This window comes from Choloepus didactylus, chromosome X (genome assembly GCF_015220235.1).
Source record: "Choloepus didactylus isolate mChoDid1 chromosome X, mChoDid1.pri, whole genome shotgun sequence".
Taxonomy (NCBI): domain Eukaryota; kingdom Metazoa; phylum Chordata; class Mammalia; order Pilosa; family Megalonychidae; genus Choloepus; species Choloepus didactylus.
The window spans coordinates 113,876,519-113,903,028 of NC_051334.1; the positions used below are offsets into that span (position 1 = coordinate 113,876,519).

General features: G+C 39.4%; 1 protein-coding gene across 1 annotated transcript in view; it reads right to left on the minus strand.

Annotated features, from left to right (window-relative positions):
* Positions 1-26,510, minus strand: part of NRK (Nik related kinase) — a 210,487-nt gene that overhangs the window by 60,217 nt on the left and 123,760 nt on the right. Inside the window, exons 6-9 of the mRNA XM_037821841.1 lie at positions 25,347-25,457; positions 13,541-13,631; positions 10,767-10,897; positions 9,639-9,693 (exon numbers count right to left, since the gene is read on the minus strand). Coding sequence (XP_037677769.1) covers positions 9,639-9,693; positions 10,767-10,897; positions 13,541-13,631; positions 25,347-25,457 — 388 coding nt within the window. The remainder of the gene's footprint in view (positions 1-9,638; positions 9,694-10,766; positions 10,898-13,540; positions 13,632-25,346; positions 25,458-26,510) is intronic.

Below are 26,510 nucleotides of genomic sequence, written 5' to 3' on the forward strand. Positions count from 1 at the left end.
TATATGGACTAATATTAGTAATACTGGTAAATATCACCCCACTCCCATATCTCTTAAAACTGCCTAAGTTTTCACCATTAGAGGTTCATTCCTTTGATATAGCAAAACTCCTTTAAAATATATATATATCTCCTTGGGTGAGAAGTGATTTAAGTAATAGAATAAGGAGGCAATGGGGATGGCCCTGACATTCTTTGAGAAGAATTTCTAAGAAGTGACTGGCATTTGCAGAGGAAAAAAAAAGTTAAAATCAGAAGATTTCTTTTCTTTATGTAAAGAAATACATCTCTTGAGGGGTTAGAACCATACTAAACTGGGCTTAGTTTGAATTAGATTAAATAATGTGGTTCACTCCTAACAAATGTTGAGATCTGAAGTAATCTTCTGAATAATGAAGGAACAGGTCTTTTGATGGGAGAAGAGTAAATTTGAATCATGAAGCATTCTGGTAAATATTGACCCAGACTGTGAGGGAGGGAAAATACAAGGAATAGAGGTAGGACTACAAACAAGCATGGCTGAGCTGACAATATTAGAAATAATCTCTGCAATTTCAAAGAGAAAGTCAAAATAGGGAAAGATAGGGTTCAGATTAAGGTAAACTGACTAGTGTAGATCCTTGACAAAGTAAACTGATGACTTTACCTGTTTCTCCAGGAAACGATTCACCTTTCTATTATGAGTAGAGGAGCTAAAACTCTTGTCTACTCAGTATTAATCAGCCTGTGATATTCTGATGTTATGTGCTTGGTTTAAAGCTCTCCATTTTAAGTTTGAATTCCTACACAGAACACAAGAACTGAAGGAAGCTTGAAAGGTCTTTTTGTACAAGGGTCCAGGTCTTCTCTCTTCTTAGAATCTCTACAGAACCCTTTCAATTCTTTTCTCTTTTTATCTTTCCAGGAAAGACTCACCAAAGAAGGGCAAAATGAAGGGAATTTTGTTATCTGGACCTCAGAGGCAATTACCAGATAACTGTCACTTTGGAAGGCCCTCTCCTTTGAGATGATAATTATCATAACCTGAAGGATATCTGCAATTAAACTGAAGACCTTGAATTCCATGTAAAGTTAGCACTCCAGGCAACAAAGGAGATTAGCAAAAGAGAAATGTTTTAGTAGAGTGGCGATTTCAAACTGCTTATGGCTAAAGATGTTACATTCCAATTACTTATCCAGGCAGGCATGCCCTATTTTCTTTTCTTTGTAAATTCAGAATCTCCTGGCTCTCCTTCAAGAAGCTTGACAGGTGCATATTCTGTACCAAGCTCCTTCTCTGTACTCCTCCTCTGAGTATGCTCATCTCCCTTTCTACCCTCCCATGACTTAATATTTTAGAATGAAAAAGCAAAAAAAAACATGATCAAGAAGTGCAGCCCTGTCTGCTCCCACACTTGCTCACTCTCACCACCACAGAACCTAAATGCGATCTCAGAGGACTTATTAAATCTTTTAGGGAGAACAGTGTAGATCTTCCTACCAAGCCTCACTTTGGTAAAATTACCAGTATTCCCTCCTATCCTGTGGATGGGTACTCTAAACCAAACTATAGTTGAGACTGTAGGTAGAAACTTATAAAAGATCAAGGGGGGTGACTTCCAGGAAGACGATGGAATAGGATAGGCAGAGTTCAATCATCCACCATGGAAACACTAGAAAAAAGGTAGAAAATGACTGGGACAGTGACTCCAGGGTACAAGTGACCAGACTTCTACATTATAAAGGGAGGACCCAGATGAAAAAGCAGAGAAAATATGACTGAGAGGATGGGATGAGTTTATTCAATCATGACTACACCTGGGGCTGGCTGCTATATGCTGGCCAGAATGGGTGCTGGAGGAGCGGTACACTCCTGCATTCCCACTTTTGTAGCCAGCTGGGGATATCCTTTCTCTCAGACCCGCAGCCAGGAGTTCCCACATGGGAACATGGGAGCCATCCGACTTGTTTTGTCTATGCACAGAGATCTTGATGAGGTACCCAGTGCCTAGACCCCATCCCAACCTTGGTTTTGGGGGAGACTTGGGGGCACTCCCCTCAGGAGTAGGAGGGGAATGTAGAACAGAGCTGATCTGATAATTGGCCAGTGAGAGAAACTATCTGGGTCCTGCTGCCCATATCATTTCTCCACGGAGGCCCAAAATGCTCATGGCCTGGCAGAGATGTGGGGACAAGGGAGGAAGCAGCACTGAAGTTCCAGGAGCTCTTTTCCCATCTCAAGGCCCACAGATGCACACCAGCCTGGATTTTGTGGGCCAGCTAAAAGCAAGGTACTCCTGAGCCAGCTGCAGGCTGGGCAAGCTGAACCTCTCAGTCCTACAGCCTGAGGGCAGTCCACATGGGAGCCTGGGAATCACTAGACCTATTGTGCCCACAAGCAGATTTTCCATTGAGGTGCGCAGTGACCCCACCAAGGGATGGCCACTTCCAGCATGCATGGAGACCCATGGCATTGACTGGACTTTCACCTGTTCTGGACCCTGCCCAGCCAGCTGCCACAGTCAGGGAGAGACAGGCTTGAAAGGGAAGAGGTGATCCAAGATCACCATCTGCTGGGAAGACAGGGAAAGTGCACTCTGGCAAAATGTCTTTCTGCCCAGCCTTTAACTGGACCTCAAATAGAGTTGCACCTCCTGTGTGAGGCCCTGGACTTGGTTTGTCTGGGAAATACTGACAAAACAATTACCAAACTAGACCTTCAAAACAACCGCAAGCAACTACAAACTCTTAGGTGAATGAGGGAAATCAACTTTGGAAATAACTTTTTCAAGATAATCAAATGCCTAGAAACCAAGAAAAAGTCACAAAACACATGAAGATGAAAGAATATTTGGCCAAGCCAAATGACCAAATTAAAAAGCCAGAAGAGACACAGAATTTGGAACAGCTAATCAAAGATGTTCATACAAATCTCCTAAATAACTTCAGTGGGTTGGCTAAAGACATAAAGGATATCAAAAAAGACACTAGAAGAATATAAAGAAGAATTTGAAAGGGTAAATAGAAAAATAGCAGACCTTACAGAAATGAAAGATACTGTAGGTCAAATTAAAAATATACTAGACATACACAGGAGCAGATCTGAAAAGGCAGAAGAAATAATAAGCAAACTAGAGGACAGGGCAACCAAATCTGAATGCACAAAAGACCAAATGGTGAAAAAGATGGAAAAAGTTGAATTGGATCTCAGGGAAATGACGACATGTAGCACAAGAATATAAGAATCATTGGTGTCTCAGAAGGAGAAGACAAGAGTAAAGGGCTAGGGAGATTATTTGAGGAGATAATTGGGGGAAACTTCCCAACCCCTATAAAAGACATAAATATGCAAATAAAAGAAGACCAATGAACTCCAAAAAGAATAAATCCAAATAGACCAACCCCAAGACACATAATCATCAGACTATCAAATGCTGAATAGGAGAGCCCTGAAGGCAGCAAGAGAAAAGCAATTCACCACATATGAGAGAAGCCACATAAGAATAAGTACTGACAATTAGTGGGCACCATGATGGCAAGAATGCAGTGGTGTGATATATTTAAGATTTTGAAAGAGAAAAATTGCCAGCCAAGAATTCTTTATCCAGCAAAGCTCTCCTTCAAAAGTGAGAGAGACATGGATTAGCACCATGGCTTCCTGACCTGACTCCTTGTTTCCATCCATGTTCCTTTTCAATCTATTCTCAACATAGCAGCCAGAATGATCTTGTTACAAAATAATCCAATTATGAATTATGTCTCTCCTCTCTCCAGAGCCATGTAATAACCTTCCCACCTAACTTGGAGTAAAACTTAAGTGCTTACAATGACCCCTGAATACATTTCTGACCTCATTTTGCATTTACACTTCTCTTATTCTCAGGGCTCTATCTAGATACACTATCTCCTTTGCAGCTTGGTGTCTTTGCATTTACTGTTCTCTCAACCTGAAACAGTTTTCCACTAGATACCCTCATGGCTTGTTCCCTCTATCTTTCAGATCTTTACTCATAGGCCAGGCTCTCCATGGCCATGCTATCTACATTGCAACAATCCCCACTACTCATTATACTCCCCTCCTTTATTTTCCTTTAGAGCATTTTCCACTTTCTAAATGCTCTCTCTTTTCTTACTTGTCTTATTTATTGCCAATCTCCCCACTTCATTAGAATGTAAGCTCTAAAAGATTTTTTGTCTATTATGTTGATTGTTATTTCTCCAGTGCCTACAGCAGTGAATATGACATAACAGATGCTCCATGTAAATTTATTGGGGGGTAGGGACAAATGAATATGAGGCAAAACAAATAATAAAACCTAATATATCAACCAAAAAAAGTGAGGGAGAGTTTAAAATTTTAAGACAAACAAATGCTGAGAGAATTTATTAATAAGAGACCTGCCTTGCAAGAAATACTAAATGGAGTTCTGTTGGCTGAAAAAAAGAAAGGAGAGAGAGGTCTGGAGAAGGTCACAGAATTGAAGTATATTTGTAAGGGTAACTTAAAGGATAAAAATAGAGAAAGGAACAAAATTGATCAGACAAATAAAAACCAAAGGATAAGATCAGTGAATCAAGAACTGCCTTTACAGTAATAACTTTGAATGTTAATGGAATAAACTCCCCAGTCAAAAGACACAGATTGGCAGAATGGATTAAAAATATGATCCATTTAAATGTTGTTTACAAGAGACTCATTTCAGACCCAACGTTACAAATACATTGAAAGTGAAAGGATGGAAAAAGGTATTCCATGCAAGTTGTAGCCAAAAGAAAGCAGAGGTAACTATACTAATATCAGAAAAAATATACTTTGAATGCAAAGTTGTCATAAAAGACAAGGAAGGACACTATATATTAATAAAAGGGACACTTAAGCAAGAAGAAACAACAATCATAAATATTTATGCACCAAATCAAGGAGCCCTAAAGTACATGAGGGAAACATTGGCAAAACTGAAGGGAGCAATAGAGGTTTCTACAATAATTGTGAAAGACATCAATGCATGACTCTCTTCTATAGATAGAAAAACCAGACAGAGGATCAATAAAGAAATAGAGAACCTAAACAATGTGATGAATGAATTAGACCTACAGACATACATAGGTCATTGCCCCTCAAAACACCAGGATATACATTCTTCTTAAGTGCTCATGGAACATACTCCAGGATAGATCATATGCTAGGGCACAAAACATGTCTTAATAAATTTAGAAAAACTGAAATTATCCAAAGATCTTTCTCTGAACATAATGGAATGAAGCTGGAATTCAATAAGCACCAAAGAACCAGAAATTTCACAAATATATGGAGGTTAAACAACACAAACTTAAGCAATCAGTGGGTCAAAGAAGAAATTGCAAGAGAAATCAGTAAATATCTAGAGACAAATGAAAGTGAGAATACAGCATATCAAAACTTATGTGATGCAGCGAAGGCAGTGCTGAGAGGGAAATTTGTAGCCCTTAAATGCCTACATTAAAAAGGAAGAAAGAGTTAAAACAAAAGACATAAGTGAACAACTGAAGAAACCAGAGAAAGGACAGCAAACTAACCCTAAAACAAGTAGAAGAAAAGAAATAACAAAGATTAAAGCAGAAATAAATGAACTATAGAAAAAAAAAAACAATAGAGAGAATCAGTAAAACCAAAAGTTTCATTCTTGGAGAAGATCAACAAGATTGACTAACCCTTAGCTAGACTGACAAAGTCAAAAGGAGAGAAAAAGCAAATAAATAAAATCAGAAATGAGAAAGTGGTCATTACCATAGATTCTGAAGAAATAAAAACAATCATAAGAGGATAATATGAACAACTGTATGCCAGCAAACTAGACAAGTTAGATGAAATGGACAATTTCCAAGATACAAATGACCAAAATTATACTGACTCAAGAAGAAACAGAAGACCTCAACAAAACAATCACAAGTAAAGAGATTCAATTGGTCATCAAAAACCTTCCTACAAAGAAAATCCCAGGGCCAGTTGGCTTCACAGGGAAATTAATCAAACATTCCAGAAAGAACTAACACCATACCTGCTCAAACTCTTCCAAGAAATAGAAGAGAGCACTACTTAACTCATTCTATGAAGCTAACATCACTCTAATACCAAAACCTGATAAAGATACTACAAGAAAGAAAAACTGCAGGCCAATCTCCCAAATGAATATAGATGCAAAAATTCTCAACAAAATACTTGGATACCGAATACAATGGCAAATTAAAAGAATTATACACCACAACCAAGTGGAATTTACTCCAGGCATGCAGGGGTAGTTCAACACAAGAAAATCTATCAATGTAATGCAACAAATTAACATATCAAAAGGGAAAAATGATATGATCATCTCAATTGATGCTGAAAAGGCATTTGACAAAATTCAGCATCCTCTTCTGTTAAAAACATTTCAAAAAGGTAGGAATCAAAGGAAACTTCATCAATATGATAAAAGGCATATATAAAAACCCACAGCAAGCATTGTGTTCAATGGTGAGAGACTTAAACTCTTCCCCCTAAGTTTGGGACTGAAACAAGGATACCCACTGTCACCACTGTTATTCAACATTGTGCTCTAAGTTCTAAATATTAGAAGGTCGCTTCTTAGAACTTACACCCAAAGCACAAGCAATGAAAGAAAAAATAGATAAATGGGAACTCCTCAAAATCAAATACTTCAGTGCTTCAAATGACTTTGTCAAAAAGATGAAGTGGCAGGTAACTCAATGGGAGAGAATATTTGGAAACCAGATACCTGATAAGGGTTTGATATACAGTATATGTAAAGAAATCCTACAACTCAACAACAAAAGGACAAACAACCCAATTATAAAATGGGTAAAAGATATGAAATACAAATGACTAAAAAGCACATGAAAAGATGTTCAGCTTTATTAGTTATTAGGGAAATGCAAATCAAAACCACAATGAGTGAACATCTCACTCCTATTAGAATGGCCATTATTAAGCAGGAAATGACAAATGTTGGAGATGATATAAAGAAATTGGAACACTCATTCACTGATGATGGGAATGTAAAATGGTACAGCCACTGTGAAAGACAGTTTTGCAATTCCTCAGAAAGCTAAATATTGAGTTGCCCAATGACCCATCAATTATATATATGATGGAATATTACACAGCAGTAAGAAGGAATGAGGTGTTGAAGCATGGGACAACATGGATGAGTCTTGAGGACATAAGGCTGAGTGAAATAAACCAGTCACAAAAGGACAGATATTGTATGATTTAACTGATATGAACCACCTACAAAATGTAAATTCAGAGTCTTAAAATGTAGAATATAGGGGATCTAGAGATAGACAGAAGCCAGAGAAGGGAGAGGGGTTACCTAATATAAACAGAATTGTTAAGAAGTTGAACTTAAATGTTTGGGAATTGATAGAGGTGATGGTAGCTCATTAATGGGGCTATAAATAATAGTGCCATACTGAAGGTGAATTTGATTGAAAGGGGTTGTTTAAAATCATGTTCTCTCACCAACTAACACTACAAATATAAAGAAGTTCTTGTATGAAATACTACAAATGTATTGCACTTGTACAAAGAGTTAATAATAGAGTGGTATATGGGGAAAATTTACCTATTGTATGCTATGGACTATATTTAATAGTAATACCTTATTAGTACCATACCAAAATTAGGGGCAAATAATTGTGGAGGATAAGGGATATGGGGTGTTTTGGATTTTCTTTTGTGTGTGTGTATATCTATTGTTATTTTTCTCTTTGGAGCAATGAAAATTTTCAAACATTGAAAGTGATGATTATACAACTAAGTGAGGATACTGTGAGACACTGATTGTATATTTTGGATAGAATATATGGTGTGTGATTAAATCTCAACAAAATCTGCAGATTCAAAAAGTAAGTAAATGAATAAAAAACAGAAAGATACAAGTGCTGGAGAATATGTGGAGAAAGGGATATATCTATTCACTGTTGGTAAGGAAATAGAATGGTACAGCCCATTTGGAGGGCATTTTTGTGGTGAAAATTGTTGAACTGTAACCCAGTAGCCTTGATCTTTGATAATGTTTGTATAATTATATAGCTTTTGTCTTGTGACCATGTGCTTATAAAAACCCTGTGACTGATACCCCTTTTATCCAGTATACGGATAGATGAGTAATAAAATAAGACATGCATGGGAAAAATTAAAACAAAACAAAACAAAAAAGAAGTGCAGACCTTCAAAATATAGACAGCTGGTTGTTTGAAAAGTCATGGCAAGAAACACGCAAAAACAATGGAAAAATATATTAACCTTGATGCAGTCATGCATCCTGACCAAGTCCATGCATCAATACCAATATGAAATACTATATTGTGCATTTAAAGAGAAAGAGAGAGAGAGCACAAAGATAGCTCTATCTAACACAATCTAAGCATGTTTCCCAAACAGAAATAATCAGGAGAGGATGAGGAATAATAGGAATCTCACCAACTTAATTCAACTTTTCACATGCTTCATATGTAACTTTTTACCCGATATAAAGTTTTCCATCATTAAAAAATTCCTCACTCAAATTTGGGCCTTTCTAGCTTTCTGGGCACTAGAAAAGAGGTAGCAGCAACCAGATCTTCACGTCTCCCCCAGCTTTATCCCAGCCCCTTAGTGATTTTCCAAGGGACACCAGGAATCCTTAACAATTGTTACTACTATTTCTACTCATTGACATTTCTCCCATTGGCCTTGAAAAATAGTGCTAAAGCAGTCTAAGCTTAGAGCTGTTTGGGTGTACATTGTGTAGATGGAACATAAAAGAACATAGGAACCTATATGGTCTTATTGGAGAAGGGAAGCAAAGCAATCCCCCTACAAACACACTTGACATTTTCCCACTTCTCACCCAACAATACCAGAAATGCTTTTACCATTTATGCCTTTGGAATTAGATATTGAATACAGCAAATATGTCATCCTTATGGAGTTATACATTACATCATTAGCAATCATTTATAACAAAGTTCCCATTCCATTTTCACTTTTCTAACATAGTGCGGTGCACTGAGAGAACAGGTTGTTACAGGTTGTTTGAATGATGGGGATTAGAGGGAAACAAGAGGAACTGCTCACATCTTCTGTGGCAAAATCATAGAGGCTTGTGGGAAGCTGAGGGCATTGGGCTACCTGAAGGGGCAAGGAAGGCAGCAAAGGTGAGCTTGATCAACTCCAAAGAAAAAAATGCTTACTTCCCAACATTGTTGTGGATTGGCCAATTTCAATGAACCATTGGTGCCTTTCCTCAGCTGTCACAAAGAGTCTGAACAGTAGCAATGAAGCACTGTAAACGTTCTGAAATCTAAATATCCCTCTAGTCAATAAGAACCAGAAATCCTTTGGATTCTGGTTGGTCAGGACTATTGAGGCTGAATTTCAACAACAGACAGTCATCCTAAAATAAGATATCATAAGGAGAAAAGTCCAAACTGGTTTCATGTACATGTATCTGACCATTCTGATGAGAGTGTTTGGCAATCACCAGAAAGCCCCCCATTTAACTTGACACATAATGTGTGGCATCTGTGTGGTCAATAAAGGCTGAATAGTACAAGTAGAAATCTCATCTTTTACAGAGACAGAATTCTATAGTTTGTTTCCCTAACTTTTAACAAATATCTAACATTTTTACTCACGAGGAGCCCCTTCAGCCATTTCAATAGCAGTGATTCCCATGGACCACACATCACTCTGCAAAGAAAAAGATGGCAAACAATGTCACTAAGAACTGGGAATCTGTTGCAATGATCCAAACAATTTAATTGAATTCTTAGAACCCCAGTTTATTGATCTGATAGCTTCAAAGGGTTGTTGTGAATGTCTAAGCTTAAGCTTTCTTTCATCTACATAGGGCTAAAAAGTAAAAATAAATAACTAGAATGTGTGAAAGAATGTTGAAAAACTAAAATAATTATACAGCTATAAAGTATTATTTTTACAGCAAGCCACTTGTAGAACATTATGCTCCCTTATTTTCCATAGATCCTAATTCAGCACTGGACATATAATAGGCCCTCAGTAAATAATTATTTTGTCAGTCAGAAAGAGGGTATTTAAGGGAAAGGGAAAAGAGATGAGCCAAATTAGTCAACTTCAAGTATTGAGTCCTAGGTTCCACACAGAGAGACCACAATGAACTTTTTGGATGAATTATTATATGAATAATAAGTGAGGTTTTCCAGTCTGTAGCAAATGGAGAGTTCTCGTTCCATATCAGCTTTTTGAAATGTGTGTGTATATATATATAGACCAAATTGCAGCTTCAGTGGAAATTTTAATAAATAGTATGAATTGTTACTTAATTTGCCTATTACACTGATTTTCTCTGTGGTTTTGGAGGTGAACCCTGCCAAGGAATTTCTCCATTACCCTAAGTAGTCAAATTATTTTTTTCTTTTTGGATCTAAATTGCTGTGGGGATTAATAATAGCTTTACATTTATTCATTTTTAAGTATACAGAGCCCTCTGCCCCTGGAAGTTAAATTTCCAAATAAAGCCATGTAACAATTTTTACCAAGACATTGCAAGAAACATGAAATAGATATTCTTCCTCAAATCTGGATCACTTCCAATGGTCTACTTTGCAAATGTTCTTAGAAAATATTATTTTTATGCATATAATCAAACCATATATAGGAATAGAGGTTAGTATTTCTTACAATGGTGTAATGCTATTCATTTTTCTATTTTATCATTAAAAATAAACTTTAGTCAAAAATCCTTTCCAGACTTTGATTCTCACTGTCTGAATCTTCATACTCACTCTGTAATCATAAGAGCGTCTTGGGTCCTCATCACAGTTTATCACTTCAGGTGCCATCCAGTATGGTGTCCCAATGAAGCTATTTCTCCTCCCATTTGTTCTGCTCACCTGGGCACTTACTCCAAAATCCACTGCAAATTCAGCATATGTCAAAAGAATTAATCAGTAATAAAATGCTCAATAAGTTATTGCTTTAACTTGGAAAGCCAATACAAAAATGACAATGGGTAAGAGATTTTCATTAGAGCCCATGAGCTTTACCATGAAGTCTACTCCAGGAATACTGGGAAATAGGCTTATGCTGCTGTTTATGTTGGAAAGAGACTCAGCAGTGCTAGTATAAATCTATGGTAGGTTTGGCTGGATGTTTCCCATTGATATTAAAATAACATTCCAACAGTACACCCTGAACTTCTGAAGTGATAACATATGTATTGTTTGGACCTGCCCCCAAGCTGGAGGAAGAAAAGTACTCTAAGTAACATCTAAAAAATACAAAATCATTTGACTAGATTCCTTGCTGTTTATAGGAAGCTTCACCTATGACATGAAAGTCCTATCATGTTGATGAAGAAAAATGAGTATTCTGATAGAATTTAGTTTAAATTTAATTTAAATTCTTCTACAGATCACCTGAATCCATTGCAATATCTTAATGTTGACTATAAATGTTCTGTCTTCTATTCATCTGTGGGATACAGTATTAGAAAATAATTGGCATAGTATATTCAGAAACAGACCAAAAAATGGCTAGAGTATAGTTATTCAGTCCAGAAAAAATAAAACAGAGATGAAAAATAAAGTAGATTTTCTAATTTAGAATGATTTCCAGGAATCTCGAGTATGGGTAAAAATGCCAAAAAAGCAGCTTGAAGAATTTTTAGGAGGAGAAAAGAAAAAAAAAAACTAACAATTTAAGGGATTCCTTAAGGAAGGCTATAACAAGATGAAAATGTGCATAATATTGTGAAGATCACTACTGGTTATTTTGGGAGTAGGTTAAATCGTAACTCAGCATTTGCTCTATTGCTTACAGACAACTTTAAGGGCCAAGAAATACCTATGAAGACAATATAGCATACATCCAGGGAAGAAAATGAAAGTATAAAAGAATGGAAGAGAGGTGAAAATGGAAGAAAAGGAAAAAATAAAGAAAAAGAAAAGCTGAAATTAAGATAAAAGACCTCAACCATGGTTTAATTTTACCTTTCTTTTAATGACCTAGGGATTGGAATATGAGGATTATTAATCAACTGCAATTGTAATACAAGCATTTTCCTGTCTCTTTCCTTTCTTTCAATTCCGGGTCTTCCTTATAATGTGTTGCTAAAATACATTGTGATCTGAGAAAACTAAAGCTAAATATATAAAGATTATGTGTAAAATAAGCCTGATTAAATTCTAATTGCTAAAAGGTTTCTCTTACAGACTAAAGCACATGAGTACATAAGTTTTAGTGCATGGATTTCATGACAGATTATTTCAGTGGCTTTTTGCTTACTTCCAATTTCTCCTCTGTGTTGCAAATGATTGGGTTGGCCAGCAATTTAACAGAAGTATGAGGGAATGTTGCTCTATGTTATAATGTAGTGTTTAGCTTTGTGTTGGACATTTGAATGTGAAATCTACATGCCCCTCATGTAACACTGTTTCTTAAAATTGTGTTTTAAAGAAAGTGTTAAGAAATTTTTCTTAAAGTTGTCTATCTTTGTAGTTTTCAGACACAAAAGATATAAATCACTTTCTTGAAATTACTTTTCACTTATTTAAAGAACAATAACTACTCCCATGTTTCTTTCACAAATATTCAGTGAAAAATATCCTCAATTAATGAACAAAAGCTCTACTCTGGTTCTAGTTGTTTAGCAGGATAATGAGAAATATCTTAAGGTCATATGTGAGATATGTTAGGCAAGAGTTGATATACTTAAAAAATAATAAATGCAGGGTATGATACCTATGATTTATGTTATCAATGAAGTTATTTGCCATTGCATCATATTGCCATTATTCATATGGTATTATTTAAGAATCAACCAAAAATATTTATTTTAAACATTAGAGGATGCAATGTATTATTCCCCATGTGCCCATGATAACAATATTTGTAGTCATTTTCAAATACATCATGCCACGCAAACCCTGGAATAGAGGGACTAGGACTTCTTGTCTTTTGATTTCTAATTCTGAATTTGATTTGGATATTATTAGAGCATCATTTCTAACTGATATCATCTCTTTAAATATTTGAGGAAAAATCCCAAAGAAGAACTCATCCTTAAGTAATTTAAAAGCTATCACATATTCTTGGGAAAATATAACTCTGTGATGTAGAAGAATTGTTTTTCTTCTTCTTTTTACTTTTTTGCATCCTCATCCACTACACAGACACTTGCACATGGTAAGTACTCAGTCCAATTGTTGAAATGCATATAATAGCTATATTTAATAGAAAACCATGTAATGACTAACAAGTATGGGATTTTATATGAATCAATGTATAATAATATAATTAAATCATAAATTACCTATAATTAAAAAGTTGTTTTTGTCCACATGATTTAAGAGAAGCAGTTAAGTTCATCTTCTTTCCTTGCTCCACCTCCTCTACCCGAAAAATTTTCAAATTTTGACTGGCTTTGCAGGTGAGGAAGACCCAGACAATAAGTAGAGGATACTGGCTATGACATGAAAGAAAGCGCAGCTATCTAAAAGGAGTTTTCTCCATTGAGATATTTTGGGCCTCATCTAAAGTAATGTAAGAATAAACTTACCCAGTTTTACTTCAGCGTTATGAGTCAGTAGCACATTCTGACCTTTAATGTCCCGGTGAATTACTTGGTGTGCATGAAGATGAGCTAAACCCTGTATATACATATAGATAAAAAATAAAAGTCACATTAGTATATTATTCTTCTTTACTGGCACTGTTTTTAGTACTTTGGGAGAAATTTTTGGTAAGAAAAGTGGCCCAGGTTTAAGTTTTGATGTGATACCCTTTCTTTAGACTGGAATTACAACCAGTTCCCAGAGTACTACCTTTGGCTATACAGAAAGGAAAACAAATCAGAACAACCATGCAAGAAAAGGAACACCAAAAGGAGTATTTATATACATTGGGCTACTTTACCTTCCTTCCTACCTTCCATATTTCCAACTGAACATGAGTAAAAGCCTGTGTATTAGTTAGGGTTCTCTAGGGAAATATAATCAATGAGAGATATCTATAAATATATGATTTATAAAAATGTCTCACGCAACTGTGGGTATGCACGAGTCCAAATTCCATAGGGCAGACAGCAAACTGGCAACTCCAATGAAGATGTTTGATGAATTCCTCAGGAAACAAACTGGCAACTTCGAAGAACTACTCAGGAAACACTTTGTTAGTCAGCCAAAGAAGAAGTGAAGGTTTTCTATCTGTCTCGCTTAAAAGTCTTCAACTGATTGGATTAAATCCAGCTGACTGCATACTTTCATGGTGGAAGACACGCCCTTTGTTGATGTCATCAGTCACAGCTGCAGCCAATTGACTGATGATTTAATAAACTAGCCTGTTGGTTTATTAACCAGCCACAAATGTCCTCACAGCAATGGTTAGGCCAGTGCTTGCTTGACCACACAGCTGGGTACCATCACCTGGCCAAGTTGACACATAAACCTAACCAACACAGTCCAACCCTTGTCAACTTGGCAGTTATACACATCACCTAAAACCATACTTTATCTCTAAGTAGAGAACAATAACAGACATATTTTGCCTGACAATACTCCGCTGTGCATTGTACAACCGGAAATGCATTAAATCTCTCCAGAGTAGGGTGCAAGTCCTTGGGTGACATTAACTCTTAAAATCAATTTCCTTTCGCTTAAATACAGCAAAATGAACAATACAGATGTCATATGATAAGGGGATAAGACAGAGAAGAAAACAAAGATATTTGCTTTACAGACAAATACAAACATACTCAACAAAACAAGGAGGAAATATTCATGCCATCATAGTCCTCATTTCTGTAACTGGTCATGTGGGGGTAGTTCATATTTACCACTACCTTCTTCCACTACCCATTCCATGTTCCCTTTACCCTCAGCAAACATTTCAGCTGGCCGTGGTTCTTTGGCTGGTGGGGTGACCGAAACCTTCATTCCTGAAGTTTCTTGGCCATTGGTAGTCCTGCCTGGATTGGGTTGTTGCAGTTTTCCATTGACTTGAATCACAGGGCATGGTTGTGCTAAGAGATGCCCAAGGGGATCTCCTGTATTCCAGGAAAACTCTTCTTTACCTCCATTGTGTAGTTGCAGTGCTATTTCCCCTTGATAGTCAGGATCAATCACCCCAGCCAGTACAGTAATCCCCTTCCTTGCCTGTTGATTCAGAGGCATAAGAAGCCCAAAGTGGCCAGGTGGCAGTCTTAACTTTCAGTTCAATGGAATTACTGTTCTGTTTCCTGGTGGAAGCACTCCTCCTTTTGGAACTAAGACTTGTAGACCAGCAGAGCTTAAGGTTGCAGGGACAGGAAGCAAAAATTTTCCTAGTGGATCACTAGGAGTGATAGTGAGTGGCTCCAGTCCTGTTTACACCCCTTGATTCCTGGACCTGTGAAACATGGCTATGGGAGAAAGAGCACCATAGAGTGGACACTGATTCAGAGCATACACAGCCTCCTGGAGAACACTGCCCCAGCCCTGCAAGGTATTGCCACCTAGTTGACACTGTACTTGAGTCTTCAACAGCCCATTCCACCATTCTATCAACCCAGCTGCCTCTGAATGATGGGGAACATGGTAAGACCAGAGAATTCCGTGAGCATGTGCCCATTCCCTCACTTCATTTGCTGTGAAGTGGGTTCCTTGGTCAGAAGCAACACTGTGTTGAATATCATGATGGTGGATAAGGCATTCTGTAAGTCCATGGATGGTAGTTTTGGCAGAAGCATTTCATGATGAGAAGGCAAACCCATATCCAGAGTATGTGTCTATTCCAGTAAGAACAAATTGCTGCCCTTTCCATGATGGAAGTGGTCCAATGTAATCAACCTGCCACCAGGTAGCAGGCTGATCACCTTGGGGAATGTTGCCATATTGGGGACTGAGTGTGGGTTTCTGTTCCTGGCAGATTGGACACTCAGCAGTGGCTGTGGCCAGGTCAGCCTTGGTGAGTGGAAGTCCATGTTGGTGAGCCCATGCATAACCTCCTTCCCTACCACCATGATCACTTTGTTCATGAGCTCATTGGGCAATGACATGAGTTGCTGGGGAAAGAGGCTGATTGGTATCCACCAAATGGGTCATTTTATCCACTTGGTTATTAAAATCTTGTTCTGCTGAAGTCACGCTCTGGTGAGCATTCAGATGGGACACAAACATCTTCATGTTTTTTGCCCACTCAGAAAGGTCTATCCACATACCCCTTCCCCAGACTTCTTTGTCACCAATCTTTCAATCATGTTCCTTCCAAGTCCCTGACCATCCAGCCAAATCATTAGCAACAGCCCATGAGTCAGTGTACAAAAGCACCTCTGGCCAGTTCTCCTTCCAAGCAAAGTGAACAACCAGGTACACTGCTTGAAGTTCTGCCCACTGGGAGGATTTCCCCTCACCACTGTCCTTCAGGGATATCCCAGAAAGGGGCTGCAGTGCTGCAGCTGTCCACTTTCAGGTGGTGGCTGCATATCCTGCAGAGCCATCTGTAAACCAGGCCCGAGTCTTCTCTTCCTCAGTCAACTGATTATAAGGAACTCCCCAAGATGCCATAGGTGTGAGCTGGGAAAGAGAAGGCAAGGTGGAAGGAGTGGGGGCCAAGGGCATTTGGGCCACTTCCTCATGTAACTTACTTGTGCCTTCAGGACCCGTTCAAACTCTATCTCATGTAAACCATTTCCATTTTCTGATGTGCTGCTGTGCATGCCCGACTTTATGGCTTGGCGGGTCAGACAACACCCAGCTCATGATAGGTAACTCAGGTCTCATGGTAACTTGGTGGCCCTGGTTAAGTGTTCTGTCTCTACTAAGGCCCAATAGCAGGCCAACAGCTGTTTTTCAAATGGAGAGTAGTTATCTACAGAGGATGGTGAAGCTTTACTCCAAAATCCTAAGGGCCGGCATTGTCATTCTCCTATAGGAGCCCACCAAAGGCTCCAAACAGCATCTTTATTTGCCACTGACACTTCCAGCACCATTGGGTCAGCTGGATCATATGGTACAAGTGGCAGAGCAGCTCGCACAGCAGACTGGACCTCTCACAGAGCCTCATCTTGTTCCAGTCCCCACTCAAAACTAGAACTTTTGTGGTCACTTGGTAAATGGACCAGAGTAACACACCCAAATGAGGAATATGTTGTCTCCAAAATACAAAGAGGCCAACTAAGCATTGTGTCTCTTTTTTGGTTGTAGGAGGGGCCAGATGCAACAGCTTATCCTTCACCTTAGAAAGGATATCTCATCCTGCCCCACACCACTGGACATCTAGAAATTTTACTGAGGTGGAAGGCCCATGTATTTTTGTTGGATTTATCTCCCATCCTCTGCCATGCAAATACCTTACCAATAAATCTAGAGTAGTTGCTACTTCTTGCTCACTAGGTCCAATCAAGATGATCTCATCAATATAATGGAACAGTGTGATGTCTTGTGGGAGAGAGAAATGATCAAGATCACTGTGGACAATATTATGACATAGGGCTGGAGAGTTGATATAACCCTGAGGTAGCACAGTGAATGTAAACTGCTGGCCTTGCCAGCTGAATGCAAACTGTTTCTGGTGGTCCTTACTGACAGCTTGTCCTAGTCTGCTAATGCTGCAGAATGCAAAACACCAGAGATGAATAGGCTTTTATAAAACGGGGGTTTATTTCACTACACAATTACAGTCTTAAGGCCACAAAGTGTCCAAGGTAACACATCAGCAATCGGGTACCCTCACCGGAGGATGGCCAATGGCCTCCGGAAAACCTCTGTCAGCTAGGAAGGCAGCTGGCATCTGCTCCAAAGCTCCGGCCTCAAAACGGCTTTCTCCCAGGACGTTCCTCTCTAGCAAGCTTGCTCCTCTTCAAAACATCACTCCCAGCTGCACTCCCTTTCCTCTTTGAGTCAGCTCATTTATATAGCTCCACCGATCAAGGCCCACCCCGAATGGGTGGGGCCAAGCCTCCATGGGAACATCTCATCAAAATTATCTCCCACAGCTGGGTGGGGCACACTCCAAGCAAATCTAACCAACACCAAAACTTCTTCCCCACACAAGACTACAAAGATAATGGCATTTGGGGGACACAATACACTCAAACCGGCACATTCCACCCCCTGGAACCCAAAATGGCATTATCTTTCCAAATACAAAATACATTCATTCCACAATACCACAAAAACTTAAATCATTTCAGTAACAAAAGTTAAGCACAAAATCCCATCAAAATCAATTTAGGCATGGTCAGTCCCAAGGCACAATCTTTCTTTAGCTGTGGATCTGTGAACTTAGAACAAGTTACGTGCTTCCAATATACAAAGGAGGGACATTCATAGGATAAACATTCCCATTGCCATAAGAAGAAACAGTAAGGAAAACAGGGTTAACAGGAGCAAAACAGTTCTTAAAACCCACAGGACAAAGTCCATTAGATTTCAAAGTCCGAGAGTCATTTACAGAACAATGTTGCATTCTTGGGGCTTGAGAGAGCGGGAGCCTAACCCTTCCTAAGGGCCTTTTCGACAGCCCTTTCCTCTCCAAATGCTTGGGTGAGTGCTCCAACATTTCCACACATTGGGGAGACCACCTTCTCGGCTCCACCCTCCTCAAACCTCGGGGCAGCTCCCGGATTCCCTTCCATCTCCGGGACACACGCTCAACCCCTGCAGAACAGTGTGGTGGCAGCCAGGCTCTCCTCAATTCCCTGGAAATGTGCTCCACCCTCTTTGGGACCTGAGGTGGCAAAACTCTTCCAGAGCATCGAGGCGGAAAGCCCGCCCTCGACCTCCAGGGCAAACTCACCCTTTCCATGCATGTGGGCTGCTCCGCTCTCCCAGCCCGAGACCTCCTGACTCCAGACCTCAACCTCCATGGCTCTGTCTTTGAAGAGATTTTTCCTTTAATTTTTTCCTTGTCTGTCTCCTCCAGTCCAGACCGGCAATGGCTCCGTCTATAAAGATCTCACAAAAATTCTGCTGGCTTTGCATGAAGCATGCAGGGGTCAAAGCCATCAGACAATAGGAGTTTCCACAAATCCTTTCTGCTTAACTCCTTATCCAATCTTGGCTTGTCCTGAAATGGTGGCTGGGTTCCATGTTTAGTTACATCCTCATGTTGGGTTGTAGCTTCTGGGATTCCACCCCCTAGAAGCCTGTAATTTTCCAAGCCATCAACTTCTGGCTTCTTTGAACCCAAGAGTTCAGTTCTAAGTTTATCTCTCTCTGTTCGCATTTTACTATAAGCTGCAAGGAGAAGCCAGGATATGTCCTCCACACGTACTCTGGAGATGTCCTCAGCTAAGTATTCCAGGTTGTTGCTTCCAGATTCTTCCTTCCATCTGACACCAGGACTCAATTTTGCCAAATTTTGTGCCACTTTAAAACAAGGATCACCTTTCTTCTAGTTTGCAACAACACATTCATCATTTCTGCTCAAGTCCTCATCAGAAGTATCTTTAGAGTCCATATTTCCACAAACAGTCTCTTTAAAGCAGTTTTGGCCTTTTCTATCACGCTCCTCACAATTCTTCCAGAAACTTCCCCTTATCCATTTAAAAAGCTGTTCCAACATGTTTGGCATTTGCAGACTCAGCAGCAAAAGCACCCCACTCCTGGTACCAAAATCTGTCCTAGTCTGCTAATGCCGCAGAATGCAAAACACCAGAGATGAATAGGCTTTTATAAAACGGGGGTTTATTTCACTACACAATTACAGTCTTAAGGCCACAAAGTGTCCAAGGTAACACATCAGCAATCGGGTACCCTCACCGGAGGATGGCCAATGGCCTCCGGAAAACCTCTGTCAGCTAGGAAGGCAGCTGGCATCTGCTCCAAAGCTCCGGCCTCAAAACGGCTTTCTCCCAGGACGTTCCTCTCTAGCAAGCTTGCTCCTCTTCAAAACATCACTCCCAGCTGCACTCTCTTTCCTCTTTGAGTCAGCTCATTTATATAGCTCCACCGATCAAGGCCCACCCCGAATGGGTGGGGCCAAGCCTCCATGGGAACATCTCATCAAAATTATCTCCCACAGCTGGGTGGGGCACACTCCAAGCAAATCTAACCAACACCAAAACTTCTTCCCCACACAAGACTACAAAGATAATGGCATTTGGGGGACACAATACACTCAAACCGGCACACAGCTATTGAGAAAAAGGCATTTGTCAGATCAATAGCTCATACCAGGTACAAGGGGAGGTGTTGATTTGCTCAAGCAATGATGTCACATCTGGAATAGCAGCTGCAATTGCAGTCACCACCTGGTTAAGCTTATGATAGTCCACTGTGATCCTCCAAGACCCATCTGTTTTCTCACAGGCCAAATAGAAGAGTTGAATGGGGAGGTGTTTGGTATCACCACCCCTGTATCCTTCAAGTCCTTAAGAGTGGCATTAATCTCTGCAATCCCTCCAGGAATCCAGTATTGCTTCTGGTTTACTATTTTGCTTGGCAGAGGCAGTACTCGTGGCTTCCACTTGGCCTTTCCCACCATAATAGCCCTCACTCCATGAGTCAGGGAACTAATGGGAGGATTCTGCCAGTTGCTGGGTATGTTTATTCCATTATGCATTCAAGCACTGGGGAATAATCACAGAATGGGTTTGGGGACCCACTGGACCCGCTGTGAGATGGACCTGAGCTAAAACTCCCATCGATCACCTGACCTCCATAAGCCCCAACACTGACTGATGGACCAGAGTGATGTTTTGGGTCTCCGGGAATTAATGTCACTTCTGAACTAGTGTCTAATAATCCATGAAATATCTGATCATTTCCTTTCCCCCAATGTACAATTACCCTGGTAAAAAGCCATAGGTCCCCCTGGGGAAGGCTGGGAGGAGATTAACAGTATAAATTTTTGGCAGTGTTAACAGGGTCCTTCCTCAATGGTACCTGGCCTTCCCCTCATTCAAGGGGCTCTGGATCTGTAAACTGTCTCAAGTATGGGAATTGATTAAGTGGCCATGACTCTCTCTTTTTGTAATTCAAGGGAGACTTTTGTTCACTTGACCTAGAATTCTTCTGTTTATATAGTTCAAACAAGAATTTAGTCAATTGCCATCTATTTTACTACTTGGTACTCCATGGTCTACTAGTCAATGCCATACGTCTCTGTGAGTCAGATTATTTTGACTGCTGCTTTGAGCCTGTTTTCCATTATGGTAGCCATGCCCACCTTGTCTGTGGTGATTAACTGAAGCCACTTGGCTTCTGCCAACTTGGGATCTGATTATCCCCATTGTGTTTAAGGATTCCAGCTCAGTGACAGCAGCTCCTACAGCAATATCTGACCTACAGAGAAGGCTGACTACAGAGCTCTTCAGGGATGATGGAGCTAGTCTCACAAATTTATTCCTCACAGTCCTGGTAAAAGGTGTATCCCCTGGACATTCCAGGGGTGTGTGAGCAGGTCTTCCATGATAAATCCACTCTAACATTCCAGTCTCTCTAAGACTTTGAATCCCTTCCTCTACATTATACCAGGGCAGTTCTGGCATTTCAACCTCAGGTAATGCCTGCCACCTTTTGATCCATGTTTCAGCCAACCACCCAAACAGACTGTTAACACCCTTTCTAACCCCTGGAGCTACAACATTGAATGCAGAATCTCTGCTTTGTGGGCCCATATCAGTAAATTCAGCCTGATCCAACCTTATATGCCTTCCACCATTATCCCACACCCTTAATATCCATTCCCACCCATGTTCCCCTGGTTTCTGTCTGTATAAGTTGGAAAACTTGTACTGTTCTTTTGGAGTATAGCATACTTCCTCATGGGTCACACTTTGTACCTCACACTTCTGGGCCTGTTGGGAGTTTAGTCTAGTTATAGGTCTTGAAGCAAAGACTGGTGGTAGGGGTGGGTCATGAAAAGCATTAGAAGTATCCCTCAAGCCATTTACCTCAGAATATTCTGTTGCATTTTCATCTCATAAAACAGGATTAATCTCTCCAGACAGAGGGGTGAGGGCTGCTTCCTCAGGGGAGGTGATTACAGGATTAGCAGGCACTGAAGAGTTAATCTCTTCATGTGGAGGTTGGATGGCAGGCTCCTTAGGGCAGACTGGAGGTGGGGAAGCTGTTTCCTCAGGGCAGACTGGAGGTGGGGGGCTGTTTCCTCAGGACAGCCCACTACAGGTAAATCTAACAATGACTAAGCAGAATCCAGGGTTCCAATGTCCTCACTGCCATTATTACCAATCCGTATGTCCCCATTCCAAGTTTCAGGATCCCATTCTTTTCCAACTAATGCCTTTACTTTAACAGCAGACACCCTAAGAGGTTGAGATTTTAGTTTACATTTTAAATCTGCTACTTGTACAATGAGTCTGCATCTGGTTTTCAGAAATCTCAAGTCTGCAGCCACAGGAAATAAGATTTTCTTTCAGGGCAAATGTAGAAACTTTTACATCTGTCATACAGCACTTAAGTTTTAAATTTGAAGCCTTTAGCTCATCCCTTTCCCTTATAACTTTATCCAACGTATCTAAGAGCAGCCAGCCAACATCATTATACCTCTTAATTCTGCAAAACTCTGTGAAGGTGTCAAAAACACTCTCACCCAGAGCCTTGAGTCATACAAGAGTATGACTAGGAGAATCAAACGGTGCTATTTTGCATATCTTCATTGCCAACTCACGCCATGGACTATCAGTGCCATCTTGGTTATTGGAAATGGAGTCATTAGTGCCTTTGAATCTAATGAGTAGAAAAAATACTGTAAAAGCCTATTTTAAGATTCCATTTGTCAAGAACCACTCCCAGTACCAAGTTGTATTAGTTAGGGTTCTCTAGGGAAACAGAATCAATGAGCAATATCTATAAATATATAAGATTTATAAAAGTGTCTCATGGAACTGTGGGTATGCATGAGTCCAAATTCTGTAGGTCAGGCAGCAGACTGGCAACTCCAACGAAGATGTTTGATGAACTCCTCAGGAAACGAACTGGCAACTTCAACGAACTCCTCAGGAAATGCTTCACTAGTCAGCCAAAGAAGAAATGAATGTCCTCTATCTGTCTTGCTTAAAAGTCTTCAACTGATTGGATTAAATCCAGCTGACTGCATTCTTTCATGGTGGAAGACACACCCTTTGTTGATGTCATCAGTCACAGCTGCAGTCAATTGACTAATGATTTAATAAACCAGCCTGTTGGTTTATTAACCAGCCAGAAATGTCCTTGAAACAACAGCTAGGCCAGTGCTTGCTTGACTAGACAGCTGGGTACCATCACCTGGCCAAGTTGACACACGAACCTCACCATCACAGCCTGGATATCTTAAATATCCTAGCTCAGCCATAGTTTTGCTCCATTTCTCATCCATTCATTTGTTTGGTCTAAAATATTTCTCCACAGCCTTGTAAGGGATAGGGTAATAAGGAAATTCATTTTAAAGCATTTGTAATGTATTGGCTTACCACACTCACTCCAGCCTATTCAACAATAAAATAACCCGTGACATGGTATGTAATGTTAGGCTGCAATGTAATCTCTCCAGTGCTAACTGCTGATTATTAATTGTAGTAACCATAAAAATAGCTAAAATTTGTTGATCCTTTTTACTTTGCCAGGCACTGTGCTGAGTGCTTTACATGGAGTAAATTATTAAATCCTCACTGAAACCCTTTGAAGAAGGTACTAAATCACCCATATTTCAGTTGAGGAATGAAAGACTTGGAGAAATTAAGTAAGTGACTCAAATTCACACAGTTAATACGTGGTGAAACCAGAATTCAAACTCAATTCAGAATTTGCACTCTTACTCTTTATACTATTATCACAAGTGAATCCAGACAAGATGGGTGGAAGGGCAGTAATATTTTATGAGTGGTGCTGTTGAGTTCTTTAATATCCTTCTTGAGTGTCCCTAAGCACTTTGGCCACAAAGAAATACTTGAGTTTGGTTGATCAAGTAGATTTTTGCTTTCATACAATTTATTGTCAGAGTAAAGAAATTAAAAAGTGGGGCAGAATTCATTGGAGGTTGTCTGTCTGCAAAAAGGTTGCAGATAGTTTTTGTCCATTTTGTAAACCAATTATTTCATCTGTTTCACCTTGCTCTTAATTCCTAATGATAGCGCCATAATTAAAAAAAATTCTAAAAATTTATAAGAACTTAATAAATATTCCCAAGTGGCTGTTTCCACCATCCATTGAACACAGTAGTCTAAGTCTGACAGAGTCATTAAAGGTTATGATTTGGAAGTGTCAGGTTACCCATCTGTGGTGGATTGAATTGTGTAACCCAATTTGGAAATGTTCTTGGTCTTCGTCCACATTCTGGTGGGTGTGACCCATTGTAAGTAAGATTTCTTCATTATGTTACTTTAGTTAAGATGTGGCCCAAATGAATCAGGTTGAGCTTTAATTCAGATTACTAGAGTTCTTTAAAAACTGATTGAAAATTAAATGGAGAGAGTAAGCATGGGAATCAAGAAGATGGAAGTCAATGGAACCCAGAAGAGAAAGGAGAAGATGCCACCATGTGCACAGCCATGTGATAGAAAAGCCAAGGACCAAGGATTACAGGCATCCAGTCCCAGAACACCAGTCTTCTGGGAGAAAGCTCATCTTGCTAATGACTTGACTTGAACTTCTCTTAGCCTCAAAACTGTGAACCAATAAATTACCACTGTTTAAGCAAACCCATTGTATTAGTTAGGGTTCTCTAGGGAAACAGAACCAACAAGAGATGTCTGTAAATATAAGAGAGTTTATAAAAGTGTCTCATGCAGCTTTGGGGATGCATGAGTCCAAATTCCATAGGGCAGGATGCACAAGTCCAAATTCTGTAGGGCAGGATGCATGAGTCCAAATTCCACAGGGCAGGCAGAAAACTGGCATCTCTGATAAAGGTGTTTGATGCACTCCTCAGGAGACATTGGCTAGCCAAAGAAGAAGTGAAGGCTTTCTCTCTTTTTCTCTTAAAAGTCTTCAACTGATTGGATTAAATCCAGCTGATTGAATTTGAAGACACGCCTTTTGTTGATGTAATCAGTCACAGGTGAAGTCAATTGACTGATCATTTAATAAACCAGCCTTCTGGTTTATTAACCAGCCACAAATGTCCCTGCAGTAATGGTTAGGCCAGTGCTTGCTTGACCAGACACCTGGGCACCATCACCTGGCCAAGATGACACATGAACCTAACCATCACACCCATTATATGACAATTGTTTTAGCAGCTGGAAAAATAAAACACCATCTTACAGTCTACCTGAAATCTACTTTCCCCAAAAGCTTTCTGGACATTTTAGAAGTCCTGCTCCAGAGTTTATGTTTATAATTTTTAATCTATAGTAATCAAATATGAGCAGGTATAAGATAAATTTTATATATTATTATCAGGTTATTTGAAAGCCAGGAGAGAACGATGATATGGAGACTCACCTGAAGAATTTCTCGGCAGATATAAGCAATCCAATCTTCTTTTAAACTCTGATTTCTGGTCATCCTTACTACATCAGTGACTGAGCCTGCTGCACATAACTCCATTACCATCTACAGGGAAGTCAGCAAAGTATCAAGAATTAGAAAGTAATTCTCTGAAAATATCTGGAGAGTTTTAGTACATATGGCTTGCATTTAGAGATTAAGACACTGAAAACACTGACTTAATTGTATGGAGGAAGATTCATTCCAAAGTCTACTAGAATCTGAAAGAATTGTGGGAAAAAAACAAAGATTTATGGAAGAAGGGAAGCCAGGTACCACACCAGAGATATTTAACCAAGTAGTAGGATTTGAGTTAAGCCTTGATGGATATGTAGTGTTTGGATATGCAGAGAAGGAAGAACATTCAGTTTATGAAAACAAAATAAGAACATGCCCTTAGAAAGCAATTTGGGCAGGTGACAAGTCTGAGTGATGAGTGGAATGGAATGAAAGGGATAGTTGAGGAACCCGTTTTATTGGGAGGTGGAGAGGCAGGTTATGGAGCACCTCAAAAGAGTTTGCACTTCAACATTCAGACTATGTTTGTTTTTTTGTTGTTTTTATGTTCAAATTCCAGATTATTTTTTCCCCAAGGATTGGCAAACTACAACACTAATGGAGAAATTATCAGTTACATTACTGTGGGTAATTCTTTCCAAATGGGATTACTGCTAAGGCAGGTCCATTTTAAGGCTAACGTCCTTGACAGCATATCTTGTATTTTATTTTGTTTTAATAATAAACTCAGTTACTCAGAAAATCTATTTTTGCTAGTGACTTGAGTGTTCAAATCTTTTTTTTTTATCTTCAGGCACTGAATTTCCTTCCAGAAAATATTAGCCAACTAGAGGACTGATCCATTTGAAGGAGAATATAACTATTATAGTCAACCTAGACTTAATAGGAACCTTTTCTTTAAACATAGGTTTATGAACGATTTCCCATGTCAAAGCTGCTCTATTAATAGAACAAAATATGTCTTTTCTTTTTTAGCTGTGTGTTATGGTCAAGTTCATGTATCAACTTGGCTAGGGTATGGTGTCCAGTTGTTTGGTCAAGCAAACACTGGCCTGATTGTTACTCTAAGGTTATTTTGTGGATTTTAATCAATAGTTGATT